At 41.3% G+C, this 17,472-nt stretch overlaps 1 protein-coding gene across 9 annotated transcripts in view; it reads right to left on the reverse strand.

Annotated features, from left to right (window-relative positions):
- Window positions 1–17,472, reverse strand: part of BRCA1 (BRCA1 DNA repair associated) — a 64,384-nt gene that overhangs the window by 46,782 nt on the left and 130 nt on the right. For 2 of the 9 annotated variants that reach the window (XM_027094658.1, XM_027094654.1), the window contains exons 1-3: window positions 17,152–17,433; window positions 16,114–16,226; window positions 8,431–8,484 (exon numbers count right to left, since the gene is read on the reverse strand). In XM_027094658.1, coding sequence (XP_026950459.1) covers window positions 8,431–8,484; window positions 16,114–16,193 — 134 coding nt within the window. In that variant the 5' untranslated portion in view covers window positions 16,194–16,226; window positions 17,152–17,433. Of the gene's footprint in view, window positions 1–8,430; window positions 8,485–16,113; window positions 16,227–17,087; window positions 17,436–17,472 lie in introns of those variants that run through there. The other 7 variants (XM_027094657.1, XM_027094662.1, XM_027094660.1 and 4 more) reach the window with 7 other exon arrangements.

A 17,472-nucleotide genomic window follows, 5' to 3' on the forward strand; every position in this document is an offset into this window, starting at 1 on the left:
TAGATGCTGTAAAATCAGAAAACAAACTATATAAGCAAAGATCTATGAAAACTGAACTTACATGCATATGGCTTACTATTATGATCAAATAAAACTTATTAAAAGTTAATATGGCATATTTAATGATATACTCATAATTATTTCATGCTGCATAATCAGACATAAATGGTAAGTGGTTCAAGTAAAATGATTATAATTAGTTTAAAAACTCAGCACCTCAATACAAAAGTTACAGTAATCAAGACAGCATGATACTAGCATAAGGATAAACATATACATAAATAGAATAGAATGAGAGTACAAACATACATCTATGCTATTGTTGATTTTCAACAATAGCACCAAGACAATTAAATGGAAAAGGAATAACCTTATCAACAAATAGTGCTGGGACAGCTAGATATCCACATGCAAAAAAATGAAGATAGACTCTTATCTCACACAATACAGAAAAATTAACTCAAAATGGATCACAGAACTAAATGTAAGAACTAAAACTATAAATGTCTGTGACCATGGGTTAAGCTATGATTTCATAAATAAATAAATGGCAAAAACACAAGCAACCAAAGAAAAAATGGGTACACTAGACTACATCAAACTTAAAAACTTTGGTGCTACAAATAATACTATGAAGAAAGTGAAGGGACAATCCACAGAATGAGAGAAAATATCTGCTAATCATATATCTGATAAGGGACTTGTATCCAGAATATATGAAGAACTCTTAAAATTCAATAAAAAAGAAATAACCCAATTAAAAAATGGGCAAAGGATATGAAGAACTATATTTTCCAAAGGAGATATACAAATGGTCAATAAGCACAGGAAAAGATGCTCGATATCATTTGTCATTAGGAAAAAGGAAATCAAAGCCACAATGAGATGCCACTTCATGCCCACTATGATGGCCCTAATTAAAAAGACAGATAATAATAAGTATTGGCGAAGATGTGGAGCAACTGAAATCCTCATTCATTGCTGGTGGAAATATAAAACAACGCAGTCACTTCGGAAAACTGTTCGGCAGTTCCTCAGGATGTTAAACAAAGAGTTACCATAAGACTCTGCAATTCTACTCCTAGGTTTCTTTCCAGGAGAAATGAAAACATAAGTCCACATAAAACTTGTACACAGGACTTCCCTGGTGGCACAGTGGTTGAGAATCTGCCTGCTGATACAGGGGACACGGGTTTGAGCCCTGGTCCAGGAAGATCCCACATGCCACAGAGCAACTAACCCCGTGCGCCACAACTACTGAAGCCCGGGCGCCTAGAGCCCATGCTCCGCAATGAGAAGCCACCGCAATGAGAAGCCCATGCGCCGCAACGAAGAGTAGCCCCCCCCCCCCGCTCACCACAACTAGAGAAAGCCCACGCACAGCAACGAAGACCCAACGCAGCCATAAATAAATACATAAAATAAAATAAAATGAAATAAAATAAAAAACAAAACCCCTCAAGGCTGGAAGAAAACATGCTCCTTTTTATATTCACAATGCCCAACAGAGTATCTGGCATAACCACACTGCTCACTAGACATCTAAGGAATGAAGGAGGCTCATTCAGGATTTTAGAATGGCTTTGGATAAAGAACAATTTTGTTGTTTGTCTCAGACGCTGAATATGGCTAAGAAGACTTGAAGATCATATGCAACATGTTCAGAGTCAGCTTCCTTTTTTTTTTAATAAATATTTTAACATTTATTTATTTAGGCTGCGCCGGGTCTTAGCTGCAGCATGCGGGCTTCTTAGCTGCAGCATGTGGGCTTCTTAGCTGCAGCATGCTGACTCTTAGTTGTGGCATGCGGACCCTTAGTTCTGGAATGCATGAGGGATTCTAGTTCCTCAACCAGGGATCGAACCCGGGCCCCCTGCATTGGAAGCACGGAGTTTTACCCACTGAGCCACCAGGGAAGTCCTGAGTCAGCTTCCTTAAGAAAGGAAAATACTGCTCCCATTGGCTGGTGGTGTCCATGAAAATCAACATTCCCTTAGGAAGAAGACAAAAGAAGACTCAAAAGAGAGGTAGAATGGAAAAAAGGGAAGAGGGCAGAAATAGCTGTGGTGATGATTATTAAAAGCAGTGATTCACACTGATACAACCAATATTTACTACATGTCCAGTATTGTTCTAGATGCAAGAAATTCAGTGGAAAAGGAAAACAAAATCCCTGCTATCATAAAGGACATAATATTATGGCAAGGGAGGTGACTGGGGAAGGGAGTAGAGAAGATACCGACATTGAAGAGAGCCAGGAAAGAAGATTTAGGGAGCTGAAAAGGCAGTGGGAATGGTGAGCCAGCAGACACTTAGAGAGCACTTTTTACTGGCCAGGTCCTTTAACATGCATTGTTCTCTCTGTCTACACAACCCTGAAGTATTACCTTCATTTTACAGTAGAGACTTGTCCCAGATCATACAGTAATCAAGTAACTAGTAAAGGTGATATTGGATCTAGAATTGAACTGTAGCAAAGCCCATGGTTTTTCCACCAGAGAAAGTAAATGTAGGTAGGTTTGGTCAAGGAGACCCAGGGGTCCTTCTTCACTTATATAGTTGCTTGAACTACCACATTGCACTTGACAACAATTCTATAGTTTAGGGGACAGGGGTATCAAAAAGCTACCTGCTCTGTATATAAAGCCCATTTAAACATTTATTTATTTATTTGGTGGTGCTGGGTCTTAGTTGTGGCATGGGGGATCTTCGTTGCCATGTGCGGGACCTCTGTTGCGGCATGTGGTATCTTTAGTTGCAGCATGCGGGAGGCATGCGGGATCTAGTTCCCTGACCAGGGATCGAACCTGGGCCCCCTGCATTGGGAGCACAGAGTCCTAACCACTGGACCCAGAGAAGTCCCATAAAGTCCATAAAGAGCCACATAATAGAGGCTACCACTCCTTGAGAAGATGCAAATACTACCTGCACTCTACCATAATGGCTCTAGGAGGCATCAATGCATCACACTGGCAAATGGTACAATTCAACAATTCAGAGTAGAGGTAGCGATTAGGTAATTCCCTAAACATAGTACTGCAGAATACAGCAGCTAAGATATTGCGTGATAAGCCAAGCTATAGATGTTGCAGCCTGTACAATAATTACATAAGTAACACAGGAGAACCAGATACGTAGAAATCAACCAAGATATTATGAGTTCCAATCTTTCTTTATGCTAGAAAAAGAACAGACTCATAAAGGTTATTAACTAAACTCAAAAGAGAAAATGAACTTGTACATGACTTGAAAAGACTGAGCTAAGGAAAATACTGACAGATCAACAGAACAGTGGCATGTTTTTCAGGGCTCAGAAGAATTTATTAAACTCTGTTTTAGAGCCCTGGGTAATCTATGTGATGCACTAATTAAATGAAAACACATATACAAGTTCTACATAAGGTTCTTAGTGAAAAGGTCTAAGAAAAGTTTTGGGATTCTTGGGTTTCTAAAGCCCAATGGTTAAGGAAAGGCATTTTTAAAGACAATGCAGTATGCTTTCTAAAGGGCAGCTTCAGCTTTTTAAGAAAATGCTGATGGAGAATAGTAAAATCACAGTGCCACAAACCATCTTGGGGGACTTTTCAGAGTACTCATTTTTGAGCACATCTACACCCTGCACAGTTTAACAAGTTATGGAAACTCATCTAATTTTGAGTTGCTTGTCCAAGTCTATCCTGGCAGGAAGCAATGAATTAATAGTTCTAACTATAGGCAAAATAAAGGCAAGCTGACTTTTGGCTACCTTCAGTTATATTGGGTGCCCTGGCTTACTATCAACAGAGCTAAGATAATAGACAAATACGGTATCTTGTTAAAGGAAATAAAGACCCTGAGAGCTCCACAGCTTAGCATCTCAGCATCCACTTATGTTGCTGGTCCCACCAAACCTTGTCAGTTTGTATAAATAAGGTTCTGTTTTCTTTTCTTTTAAATTTTATTTATTTTTGGCTGTGTTGGGTCTTTGTTGCTGTGCGCAGGCTTTCTCTAGTTGTGGCAAGCGGGGGCTACTCTTCGTTGCAGTGCATGGGCTTCTCATTGCGGTGGCTTCTCTTGTTGCGGAGCACGGGCTCTAGGCGTGTAGGCTTCAGTATTTGTGGCACATGGGCTCAGTAGTCGTGGCGCATGGGCTTAGTTACTCCATGGCATGTGTGATCTTCCCAGACCAGGGCTCAAACCCGTGTGCCCTGCATTGGCAGGCCGATTCTTAACCACTGCGCCACCAGAGAAGTCCTAAGGCACTGTTTTTTGTTTTTTTTGGGTTTTTTTGCGGTATGCGGGCCTCTCACTATTGTGGCCTCTCCCATTGCGGAGCACAGACTCCGGACGTACAGGCTCAGCGGCCATGGCTCACGGGCCTAGCCACTCCGCGGCATGTGGGATCTTCCCGGACGGGGGCACGAACGCGTGTCCCCTGCATCGGCAGGCGGACTCTCAACCACTGCGCCACCAGGGAAGCCCCAAGGCTCTGTTTTTTTAATCAAACCTCTGGTTTGTACTTTAGTTCCAACAATTAAGAAGCTATCTTTTTTTCTTTTTTTTTAATTTTTATTGGAGTAGAGTTGATTTACAGTGTTGTGTTAGTTTCAGGTGTACAGTAAAGTGAATCAGTTACACATATACATATATCCACTCTTTTTTAGATTCTTTTCCCATATAGGCCATTACAGAGTACTGAGTAGAGTTCCCGTGCTATACAGTAGGTCCTTAGTAGTTATCTATTTTATATATAGTAGTGTGTATATGTCAAGCCCAATCTTCCAATTTATCCCTCCCCGACCAAGAAGCTATCTTGAGCTCTTCATCTGGAAGATTCTGCCTAGTTTCCTTGCCCAGTATCCCAGTCCCTTGAGTCAAGGCTCTTGTCTCCTAGGGATGAGAATCTTACCACTAACCCTCAGCCTCCTATGGCTGGGTCCCTCCTACTTTTCTTCCCTTATAACTACCACCCTGAACTTCTCATTTCTGCTGCTAGACTCCTGAGAGACTATGTTCAATCTACTTGCTAGATTATCCATCTCTTGCCTATTTCTGGACCTCTGACATACCGACCTACTACTAGATTACAGAATTCCCTGGTGTCATGATCTAATGTATCCAGCCGTGAAACGTCCCCAACACTGATTCACCACTTATCTGGATCTCCTCAGTTAAATGACCCCAAGACTTGCCTTATTTGGTCTATCTGGTCTTTAAACCTCAGCCTTCCTTGGTCTAGTCCCTCTTAGTATCCTCTATATAAGTGTATAGAAAGGTTATAATTCCAGAGCACTGCTTCTCAAACTTTAATGTGCATAAGAATCTCCTGGGGATCCTGTTAAAATGCAGATTCTGATTCAGCAGGTTTGGGGTAGGGCTGAGATTCTAGGAAGTTCCCATGTGATGTGGTTGCTACAGACCCATGAGTCCCACTTTGAGTAGTTAGTTTCTAGAGCTGTGTTGTCCAATACAGCTGCCACAGGTGGCTATTGAGCACTTGAAACATGGCTAGTCCGAGCTAAAATGTACTGTAAGTATGGAAAAACACAAGCTTTCAGAGACTTACTACAAAAAAAGAATGTCAAGGGCTTCCCTGGCGGCGCAGTGGTTGAGAGTCTGCCTGCCAATGCAGGGACACGGGTTCGTGGCCCGGTCCGGGAAGATCCCACATGCCGCGGAGCGGCTGGGCCCGTGAGCCATGGCCACTGAGCCTGCGCGTCCGGAGCCTGTGCTCCGCAACAGGAGAGGCCACAACAGTGAGAGGCCCGCGTACAGCAAAAAAAAAAAAAAAAAAGAACGTCAAATATCTCATTAATATTTTTATATTATATTTTGAAATGATAAAATTTTAGCCATAATTGGATTAAAAATATATAACTATATTAATCTCACCTTTAAAAAAACCTTTTGGTAAGTAATGTGGCTACTAGAAAATTTAGGTTAGATTTATATGGCTCAGATTATATCTCTTTGGACAATGTGGTCTAGATCTTTCAAAAAGTATTACACATTTCATCTGTTGTTCGGAAACTGCAAGCTAATGCGTGAACGGCCTAAGTAATATTTTCTAAACTGGTACCATTGTACTTTTTGTGTATCTCATGAAAGATTTCAGAACTACAGGCTTACTCCAGTCAATAAAGCTGCGTTATTGTTAGCAATGAGAGTCCACCTTGAGAAAATACAATTAATGCTTGGGGGTATATTTCTGAACTTTCTTATCATATAGATCAAGGTGTTATTCAGACTATAAAGGTATTACAGAAGATATTTCATGAAAAAGTTGATCTATCACACAGGCATTATACTAAACTTTTAATTTGAACTTATCACTTAAAATATGGCTGGCTAGGGCTTCCCTGGTGGCGCAGTGGTTGAGAGTCCGCCTGCCGATGCGGGGGACACGGGTTCGTGCCCTGGTCCGGGAGGATCCCACATGCCGCGGAGTGGCTGGGTCCGTGAGCCATGGCTGCTGAGCCTGTGCGTCCGGAGCCTGTGCTCCGCAACAGGAGAGGCCACAACAGTGAGAGGCCCACGTACCGCAAAAAAAAAAAATATATATATATATATATATATATGGCTGGCTATTCTGCTTTTCCTATCCTCCATGTTAGGAATTGCAAGCCTTTTTCACTCTCCTCCAGTTGCCAACTTTAACCTTCTCAATCTCAACAGATGTCTTTACCTCCAACTTCACTGAATAACAACTATTTCTCTTTCTAGCATCCATTTTCTAGTTCCAATCCCTCTGCCTCCTCTTGGATCTTTCTCTCTTGCAAATATCATCTCCCCTCTGAGGGCTCCTTCCTTCTGTAATACAACTTCTCTCTATATATGAAAAGTTAGTTTCTTTTTCCTGAACATATTCTTTCTTCTCTTCATACCTTTGCTCATATTATTTCCTCTGCCTGTAAAACTGCCTTCTTCCACAAGCTCTCAAAGTAATGAATGTTCATAATTTAATCTCTTCTTTACACACTATAATACCATATATTTATTATTCAAGGTGACAGGAAGGCATACAGTACATTTCAGAAAGATTCTTGTCAAGAAACAGTGAAAGTCCCAGCATTTAAAAGGTTAGTCTTCAGCTATCTGTAACCTTTTAAATAGGGGGACTTTAAAATTTTGTTTTATAAAGGTATTGGTCTACAAAGAAAATGGCCCTATACCACAGACAGTTTGAGAAGCTTCCCTCTAGAGGCCACAAAACTAAAAATTCTTGAAGGAGAGATAAAGCCGTGCTGCCATGACACCTGACCAGGAAGAAGGGCCTGAAGAATGAGAAGGAAATTGTTGGGAACAGATCTAGGCCAGTGCGGTGACCTGGAAAAGGGGTGAGAGACAGTGGAAATGGGCTCTGGATCCTTGTTGGGACAGATAAATAGCAAAAAGGTAAAATTCAGAGGAAGGAAGGGGCCGGCCAGCTGGCAGACTTGTGCTCAAAGGATATCCCTCCAAAGGGAACAGGTTTCCTCCAGCTTCAGCCAGCCCTCATTATCCTTAATGCAGAAGCTTTCCATGTTTTTTAGGTTACAGAAACGTTCCAAGCTGATGAAAATTATGAACTGTCTTCCCAGAAAACTGCACAGGCCCATAGTTTTTAATACAATTGAACTTAAAATTCAATATAATTCTAGGAAATTCATGAAAACCATTCATGAATCCCAAGTTACAAACTCTTGAATCTAAAAATTCCTCAGAGGATACATAAGAAATTGATAATTGTGGTTTTTTTCTGGGGAGGGAAGGGGGAGGCAGGGGTTTGAGGTAGGAGGGAAAAATATTTTGCATCATATATGCTAGTAAACTCATTACCATTGACATGGCTTACCTTTTCAATTAAAAAAGAAAAAAATGCTTAAAAAGAAATAAGTTGGTATTCAGGGCAAGCCTCAGTCATAGCTTAACATCAAGGAAAGGAGAAAACCCCCTGTTCCACAAAATTATCTACCAAACTTTTTCTGAAATTCTTCCATCAAGAAACATATCCATTTCAAAGGGCAAAATCCTTAAAAATGTAAATATAACTTGAATCATTGGTATGAATGAATTTCAGCCTAAATATAAACTGATATCAGGTCCTTTCCTATTTTCACAAGGATTATGAAGCAGGTAAACACTGAACCTTAGAGGGCAGAGAGCAGAAGGACAGGCAGAAATGAACAGAAAGGAGAAACTGGGACAGTTGAAACACAATTTGCTTATTTCGTAACTGCTTGCAATCTGCTTTCACCCATGGACACAAAAAACAAACAGCTGTTCAAAGTGATTTCATATCCCACTAGATAAATATGCCAATATTTTACCACAAACTATGGCTACAAAAACTTACGATTCTTTTTCACATAATTGAAGAAGCTAAAGCTTTAATAAAGCTAGGTGTTTCCTGTGTTATGAAGGATAAGCACAAAAGCTAATAATGGAGCCACATAAAACATTCAAACTTACTTGCAAAATATGTGATCACACTTTGTGGAAACAGGCTCTTTGATCAACTCCAGACTAGAAGGGTAGGGGAAAAAAAAAGAAAATAAAAGAAATGAGGTTCAATAATTCATTTAAAAGTAAATGAATAAATGAATTCTTAATAAAGAAGTTCAACTTTAAGCTGCTATAACTGAGTCAAAGTAAGGCTTTAAGTTCATTCAATAAATATTTATTAAATGTCTGCTGTACTAGGAACCAAAAATACAGCAGAGAATATGATCCTTACCCTCAATGAGCTTTCAGACATCAAAACAGAATATATCATTCTTTTCTATATTCTATGTTATCTTTAGCATTTAAAAAATTAGCTGATATTATTTCATATTAGTTTTCACTGATACCTTTTTTGAGCTATCATTGTGGGTGCACATCCTATATGTTAACTAAACTTTAAGCTCCACAAAGACAAAAACTTCTTGTATTTCTTTTGAATTCCCTCATAGCACTTCTTTGGCATGTGATTGCCTTTTTATTTTTTCTTTTTTTTTTTTTTTTTTTTTTTTTGCGGTACGCAGGCCTTTCACTGTTGTGGCCTCTCTCATTGTGGAGCACAGGCTCCGGACGTGCAGGCTCAGCGGTCATGGCTCACAGGTCCAGCCGCTCCGCAGCATGTGGGATCTTCCCGGACCGGGGCACGAACCCATGTCCCCTGCATTGGCAGGCAGACTCTCAACCACTGCGCCACCAGGGAAGCCCCTACTTTTTATTTCTTAATATGGAAGGCTTAAAGCATTTACACAAATAAAACAGTAAAATGAACTCCATGTACCATAACCCAATTTCAGCAATTATCAGCTCACAGCCAATTTATTTCATCCATACCAAAATCCACTCAAAGCCAAGATTATTTTAAAATAAATTCCAGGGGATTTCCCTGGTGGTCCCGGGAGTAAGACTCCACACTCCCAATGCAGGGGGCCCACGTTCAATCCCTGGTGGGGGAACTAGATCCCACATGCATGCCGCGACTAAGAACCTGCATGCCGCAACTAAAAAGATCCTGCATGCCACAACGAAGATCCCACGTGCCGCAACTAAGCCCCGACGCAGCCAAAATAAATAAAATAAATAAATATTTTTTAAAATCCCAGCTGTCATAGCATTTCATCTATAAATATTGCAGAATATATCTTTCAAAGATAAAGACTCTTTTAGTTTAACCATGAAACCATTATTACTCCTAAAAAATAATTTCCCTAGGGCTTCCCTGGTGGCGCAGTGGTTGAGAGTCCGCCTGCTGATGCTGGGGACACGGGTTCGTGCCCCAGTCCAGGAAGATCCCACATGCTGCGTAGCGGCCTGGCCTGTGAGCCATGGCCGCTGAGCCTGTGCGTCCGGAGTCTGTGCTCCACAACGGGAGAGGCCACAACAGTGAGAGGCCCGCGTACCGCAAAAAAAAAAAAAATAATAATAAATAATAATAATAATTTCCCTAGTATCATCTAATATACAACTAATGTTCCAATTTCCCTCACTGTCTCATAAAAATTTAATAATTAAATTCATTTAAATCAGGATCCAAATAAGATCCACACATTGCATTTGGTTGATATATCTCAAGTCTCTTTTACAGATTTCTCCTCTTTTTTTACCTCGTCATTTAAAAAACTAGGTCATTTGACCTCCAGAATTTCCCACATTCTAGATTTTGCTGATTATAACCCTATGATGTGGTTTAACTTGTCCCTCTAACCTCTATTTCCTATAAACTAGACCTAGAGTCAAAATTGGGTTCAATTTTTTGGCAAGAACACTTTACAGATGGTTCTGTGTACTTTTATTACATCACTTCAGGAGGTACATGATGTTTGGTTTGTGATTACTTTGTAAGAACAGTGTAATAAGTACTCACTGAAGAAAATTTAGAAAATAATAAACTTAGAAAAATATTAAAATCTCCAGAAAAGAAAATACATCACTCAAATTCTCATCCCTACCCATCTAACCACAAAATCTCAAGGCCCTCCTGAGATTAATTCATTTACTAATATAACAAGTATTTATTGTGCATGTACTATGTGCAAGCACTGCTCTTGGAGATGCAAATACAGCAGCAAACAAAATAAAGCCTGCCCTCACAGAACTTACATTCTAGTTGTGGTAGGCAGTTGATTGAGAAACAAACATATATGGGAATAAGTGCTAAAAAGAAAAATAAAGCAAGGTAAGGGGACAGGAAGTGCAGTGTGTGGGGAGAAGGGTATATACAGGGTAGTCAGGAAAGGCCTCACTGAGAAGGTGACACTGGCAGACAGCTGAGCAATGTGAGGAAACAAGCTGTGCAACAGTTGGGGGAAGAACATTCCAGCAGAGGGAGCAGAAAAGACAGACTCTGAGCAGGACCATGTCCAGGGTTTTTGAAGGACACCGAGTAGGCCAAGGTCTAGGATGAATAATCAAGGGGGAGGTACTAGTAGAAGAGGTCAGAGAGGTAGGTGGGAGCCTGAGCATGCAGGAACCTACAGGCTATTTTAAGTCTTCAGTGTTTATTCTGAATGAGAGTTCCAGAAACTGATTCTTGGTAAAGTTCAGGCAAGACATCAAAGAACAGGTAACCTGTGTATGTGATAGGAATGTGGTTCATTAAATGTTTAACTCTTTAGAAAAGGATCACAAGAAAAGCTGGGGGACAATAGCCTCCTTATGAAGGGTTTGGTAACACAACTCTCGCAATCATGGGGTTTCTGACGCAGCACAGGGCAATGAAAAGAAAAATACCAGAGTAAGTCAGAAGACTGGGTTTCTACTACAGTTCTCTTTGTTAGCAGAGTGATCTCAGGCCAACCACTCTACCTGAACCTCAGTTTCCTTCTCGGTCACCCACTCTACCAGTCTCTTGAGGCTATTCTGAGAATAAAATTAAATGCTACTTGGGAAAATGTTTACAACCTGAGATGACTTGTACCAATGTTAGTATTATTATTGGGACTGAAAGTGATTTTAAAAAGAAAAACAAAAAAAACTCTGATCTGTTAGTAAATCACTATTCCTCAGATAGGCTAGACAGCAAAAGAAATTCTCAGTAAAAGAGAACTTGGATTTAGCTATGATACCAGATGGCTTTCATTCTCACCACTGACTCAATTCTGAGATAATTATATTTCAGTATAGTAATTAAACACCAAGCTATACAAACATACTGTAAACACAAACTTTGAACAGATGAAAACTCCAATACATAAAAAAGTAATTACTGTTGAAGGAAAAGCTTGAAGAGAGAATGGGAATGAAAAGAAAAAAATTAAAATGTTCTCTTCTAGGTCCTGATGAAAGTAAATGTTTACTATAAAAGCGATTCAGGGACTTCCCTGGTGGCGTAGTGGTTAAGAATCCACCTGCCGATGCAGGGGACATGGGTTCGAGTCCTGGTCCGGGAAGATCCCACATGCTACAGAGCAACTAGGCCCGTGTGCCACAACTACTAAGCTTGTGCTCTAGAGCCCGTGAGCCACAACTACTGAAGCCCATGTGCCTGGAGCACATGCTTCACAACAAGAGAAGCCACCACAATGAGAAGCCGCACACTGCAATGAAGAGTAGTCCCCGCTTGCTGCAACTAGAGAATGCCAGCACACAGCAACGAAGACCCAACGCAGCCAAAAATTAATTAATTAATTAATTAAAAAAATAAAAATAGGGCTTCCCTGGTGGCACAGTGGTTAAGAATCAGCCTGCCAGTACAGGGGAAACAGGTTCAAGCCCTGGTCCGGGAAAATCCCACATGCCGCGGAGCAGCTAAGCCCGTGCACCACAACTACTGAGCCTGTGCTCTAGAGCCCACAAACCACAACTACTGAAGCCTGTGCGCCTAGAGCCTGTGCTTCACAACAAGAGAAGCCACCGCAATGAGAAGCCCGCTCACTGCAATGAAGAGTAGCCCACACTCGCCGCAACTAGAGAAAGCCCGCGCGCAGCAACAAAGACCCAACTCAGCCAAAAATATATAAATAAATAAATAAATGTATATTGAAAATAAATAAATAAAAATAAAATAAAAGTGACTCAAATATTTTAAACTTTTGAAACCAGGAAGTATTTTAGGTCTACTGCATATTTATATTTAGAGCTTCCAACATGGTAAGTGATTGGAGAAAGAAGCTAGGTCAGGTTCAAAAAACAACCACCACCCACTGGGATACACATTTTAGCAAACTCTTCGAAAGTCAAAGAATTTGTATATTCACGTGTAAAGAGTTGGAACTACCAGTTATCAGAAATAAATGCCAGTAATGACTCAGGGGCCAGGAGAAGGAATTTTAGCTTGAGACCTCAAAGAAGCTGGAAACCTACCCTATAGTTACCATAAATAACATTGTTTCCATTCACAGTCAGGAATCATTTAAGACATTAACTGCAAATTGTACTGTTCTAGGCAATGTTAAAAAAAAAAAGTGAACTAGGTATGAGTTTAAGGTTTAACAACCAGGCAGAACAGTCTTAGTTTAAAAACCAGGTCTATTTCTAATAGAAAACAGATTGAGGACTTCCTTGATGGCACAGTGGTTGAGAATCTGCCTGCCATTTCAGGGGACATGGGTTTGATCCCTGGTCCGGGAGGATCCCACATGCTGTGGGGCAACTAAGCCCGTGCGTCACAACTACTAAGCCTGTGCTCTAGAGCCCGCGAGCCACAACTATGGAGCCCACATGCCACAACTACTGAAGCCTGCATGCTCTAGGGCCTGTGCTCCGCAACAAGAGAAGCCACTGCAATGATAAGCCCGTGCACCGCAAGGAAGAGCAGCCCCCGCTCACCACAACTAGAGAAAGCCTGCGCACAGCAACCAAGACCCAACACAGCCAAAAGAAAAAAAAAAAAACAGATTGAAAAAATAAATAAATATGGAGCTGGAAAATACACAGTAGTTGACTGAAAATAAAAATTTAACATTAACTTTCATTCTCACATCTTTAATTTTTATGTATCTGAGTTGTTTTTTTTTTGCGGTACGCGGGCCTCTCGCTGTCGTGGCCTCTCCCATTGCAGAGCACAGGCTCCGGACGCACAGGCTCAGCGGCCATGGCTCACGGGCCCAGCCGCTCCGCGGCATGTGGGATCCTCCCGGACCGGGGCATAAACCCGTGTCCCCCGCATCGGCAGGCAGACTCTCAACCACTGCGCCACCAGGGAATCCCCTGTATCTGAGTTTTTTTATTTGATAGTTTACTTTGCCAGAATGAGAAAGAACATTACATTATTATGACTGAGTCCCATGGAAATGTAAAATAAATGGACCCAAATGCCATACCATTAAGGACTTTTTGATCACTCTTTGTAATCATCATGAGTAAGTTTTATGCTTTTTCAAAAGCAATTTTTTTTCCAATTGTCATTTCCTGCTTGCCTGGCTCTGATGTTTCGTAAATTAGGCTGTAAAGCTCATTTAGCTTTGGTTCTTGTTTAGCTGAAATGTTGAGAGGCAGGGGAGCAGAAGGTAGGTTACTTACAAATCTTGTTTCTCTCTGAAAACACAACTTGCATTTTTTAAAATCTTATTTGACTCCAAGTATGAAAAACAACTTTGATGAAGCACAAAGCAAAGGTAAAACTTTTCAGTTTACTTTTTGAATAATACCCACCACTATCACCATGTTAAAAACCACTAAATTATCAAAGAACCAATTTAGTTTATTACTTAATACCTTCAACAAATGTTTACTGAGTGGCTACTATGTCCCAGATACTGTTCTAACTACTGAAGATAAGAAGTAAATAAAACAAAAACCTCTGCCCATGGGAGTTTATATTCTGTGGGGGTTGAGAAAAAGGATAAATAAATTATACAGAATGTCAGATAGTTTTAAGTTATGTAAAAAATAAGCATTATGGAAACATAGGGGGATAAGGGATGTGTTGAGGGTTGGAGTGTTACAATTTTAAATTGGGATTGTCTGCCTCTTTGAAAGATGGTATTTCAATCAAGATTTGTGAGCCATGCAATTACCAGGGGAAGAATGTTGCAGGCAGAGGGTGTAGCAAGCATAAAAGCTCAGAGGCAGGAGAATATGTCGCATGTCTGAAGAGCAGCGAAGAGGCCAGAATGACCAGAATTAAGAGAACAGAGGGAAGAGGGTAGTCAGTAATCCTCCTAAATTGCCTTTCTGGCTTTTTACCAAGAAATTCTGAGGTATGGTTTTTAATTTATTTTATAGATTTAAGAGATACCATTGAGGTCAGCTAGTGACTACCTGGGGTTCATAACCTTTGTTGTACCATGGACCCCCTTTGGCAGTTGGTAAAGCTCATGAACCCCTTTCTTAGAGCAATGCTTTTAAATATATAAAATACAAAATATAAAATTACATAAGAAACTAATTATATAAGAATACAGTTCTATCTATAGGCCTCCAAGGGTCATGGAGGGTCAGCAAGTTAAGAGCTCCTGAATCCACACAAGATAACTTTCTGGGGTGATGGAAACGTTCTATATCATTCATTCATTCATTCATTTATGGCTGTGTTGGGTCTTCGTTGCTGTGCGCAGGCTTTCTCTAGTTGCAGCGAGTGGGGGTTATTCTTTGTTGCGGTGCGTGGGCTTCTCATTGTGGTGGCTTCTCTTGTTGCGGGGCACAGGCTCTAGGCGCATGGACTCAGTAGTTGTGGCACGTGGGCTCAGCAGTTGTGGCTTGCGGGCTCTAGAGCTCAGGCTCAGTAGTTGTAGCGCATGGGCTTAGTTGTCTGCGGCTTGTGGGATCTTCCTCGGCCAGGGCTCGAACCTGTGTCCCTTGCCTTGGTAGGCAGATTCTTAACCACTGTGCCACCAGGGAAGCCCGGAAATGTTCTATATCTTGACTGGGTTACTCAGATATATATACACTTGCCCAAACTCATAGACTTGTACACTTAAGCTCTCTGCATTTCACTGTATGTAAATTACACCTCAATCTAAAAAAACCTTTACTACTCTAGTCCCCTCCTTATTTTGTAGATGAAGGAAACAAAGGCTCACTCAAAAAGTCTAAGAGGGGCGAGGGGCAGTATAGGGGTGGGGGGTGAGAGGTACAAACTATTAGGTGTAAGATAGGCTACAAGGATGTATTATACAACATGAGGAATATAGCCAATATTTTATAATAACTGTAAATGGAGAGTAACGTTTAAAAATTGTATAAAAAATAAAAATTTTTAAATAAGTGAATAAATCTGGGGGGTGGGGTCAAAGAAACTTGCTAAAGGCTTTGAGGACTCACAGTATTCTTATTTAAATATAGTACAGGGCTAGTTTCAACCAAAGGTTCTCCCAAGACCTACCCACTCACTGACACCAAGCATTTGTGATTTTATTTTGCCATTATTAACTATGTCCATTCCAAGTGATCAAGCTGGTTGTAGAGATGGATGAAATGCCCAAACGCCACTTAAGCCAAACCAGAGCCTTGCCCCAATGTACAGCCAATCAAGACAGTCTGTGGACATTCAAGACAGGGGACTGTGTGTGTTGAGGTGGCACAGAGGGAAGGTTAGAGTGGAGAAAAAGGAGTAATTTCTTATATTCCTAAAGCTCTTCATTTAAGAAAAGCAGCAACTTTAATAGCTTAATCTTAATAAACATTATAATTTTTTCTCCTTTCTATCTACGGTCAATTCTATTCATTTGCATCGGATATAAGGAAGAATCTCAAATTAATAAACTCTTGACTTACCAGATTGGACACTCTAAGATTTTCTGCATAGCATTAAGGACATTTTGTACTTCTTCAACGTGATTCGCAGAAAAATCCATTTCTTCCTGTTTCCATGAACTTTAACACATGAACTTAAATATATATGTAAATAAATCACGTTAAAAGGTTTAAAAGCTTGATTTCATTAAGTGCCACTTAAAATTGGAATGCTTTAGTATCAGATCAACCATAGAACTAATGACAAAAACCTTATTTTAAAAAAATTCTACAAGTTTTTTTGTAATTAAGACCATTTAAATTCTCTATTTTTTCACATCTAGCCTCCAATCACTTCCTTTTGGTCTTTTCCTTTCTCCAAGAACGGGAAAGCCACAGTGGGGTGACTGACTGGGTGAGTGGTGGTAGCCACCTAATTCTCCAATCATCCCGGCTGTTTTCTTTTTCTCGCTTAAAATCAAAATCAACACCAACCAATGCTCCCCACCCCTGTCCTTCCCCAGTGTTTTCCCACTGGCCTGCACTCATCTCAGGATCCTCCTCAGGCACATCCATGCCAGCAGCGTATATGCCAAGGGAGGCTCGCCCCTCTACTTCCTTCTTGTCCCTTCTCAGAAACGCATATGAATCCAGTTCTTAACGGCTCTTCCTCCCACAAAATTCTGTTTCCTCCTCTTCCCAGACACATTCCTGCACCCCGCTTTCCCTCTGGGTCTCCATCTCACATATACCAGCCCATCTTTGTATACCATGATGTCCCCCTCAAGACCCATTCCAGTTTCCACCATCAGGATTCCCCCTCGGAGACATCCTGCCCCCTCCCTTATCTGCAGCGCCTCCCCCCGACCCCGTGTCCCACAAATTACCCCCCTCCCCACGATTTCCCCAGATTCAACGTCTTAGGCTTCTCAGGTTCCATCTTCCGCCCGCCCCTTGGCAGATAACACCCATCTTGCTCGCCTTCAGGAGTTACCTCTCCCCTGCTGTCTCCACACCTGTTTACTGCCTGTCCCCCGGAGCACCCTGTAGGCCCCTCTCCCTTCCCCAGGGTTCTCTCACATTTATCCAGAGCAAAGCGTCTGTGGTTCCCGGGCCCAGAGGCCCACTTCTCTGAAAAAACCCCCCGGACCGCCCTTGGTCAGGAACACTCACACCGCGCAGTCGCAGTTTCAATTAATCTGTAATTCCCGCGCTTTCCTTTTGCCACGGAAACCGGCCGCTGCGCCTAGCGAGAGCCTCTCAGAACGCGAGAACGAAACACGTTACGGAAGGGCGGAACAGAAAGAGCTGAGCCTCTCGGGGTTCCTGATTGGTCACCCATTCTTTCCCTGCGTTACGTAATTAGAAAGAGACGGGAGAGAACGAATTCTGCTCGAGTTT

This window comes from Aethalodelphis obliquidens, unplaced genomic scaffold (genome assembly GCF_003676395.1).
Source record: "Aethalodelphis obliquidens isolate GAN/ISIS:26980383/991018 unplaced genomic scaffold, ASM367639v1 scaffold89, whole genome shotgun sequence".
In the NCBI taxonomy this organism is placed as follows: Eukaryota; Metazoa; Chordata; class Mammalia; order Artiodactyla; family Delphinidae; genus Aethalodelphis; species Aethalodelphis obliquidens.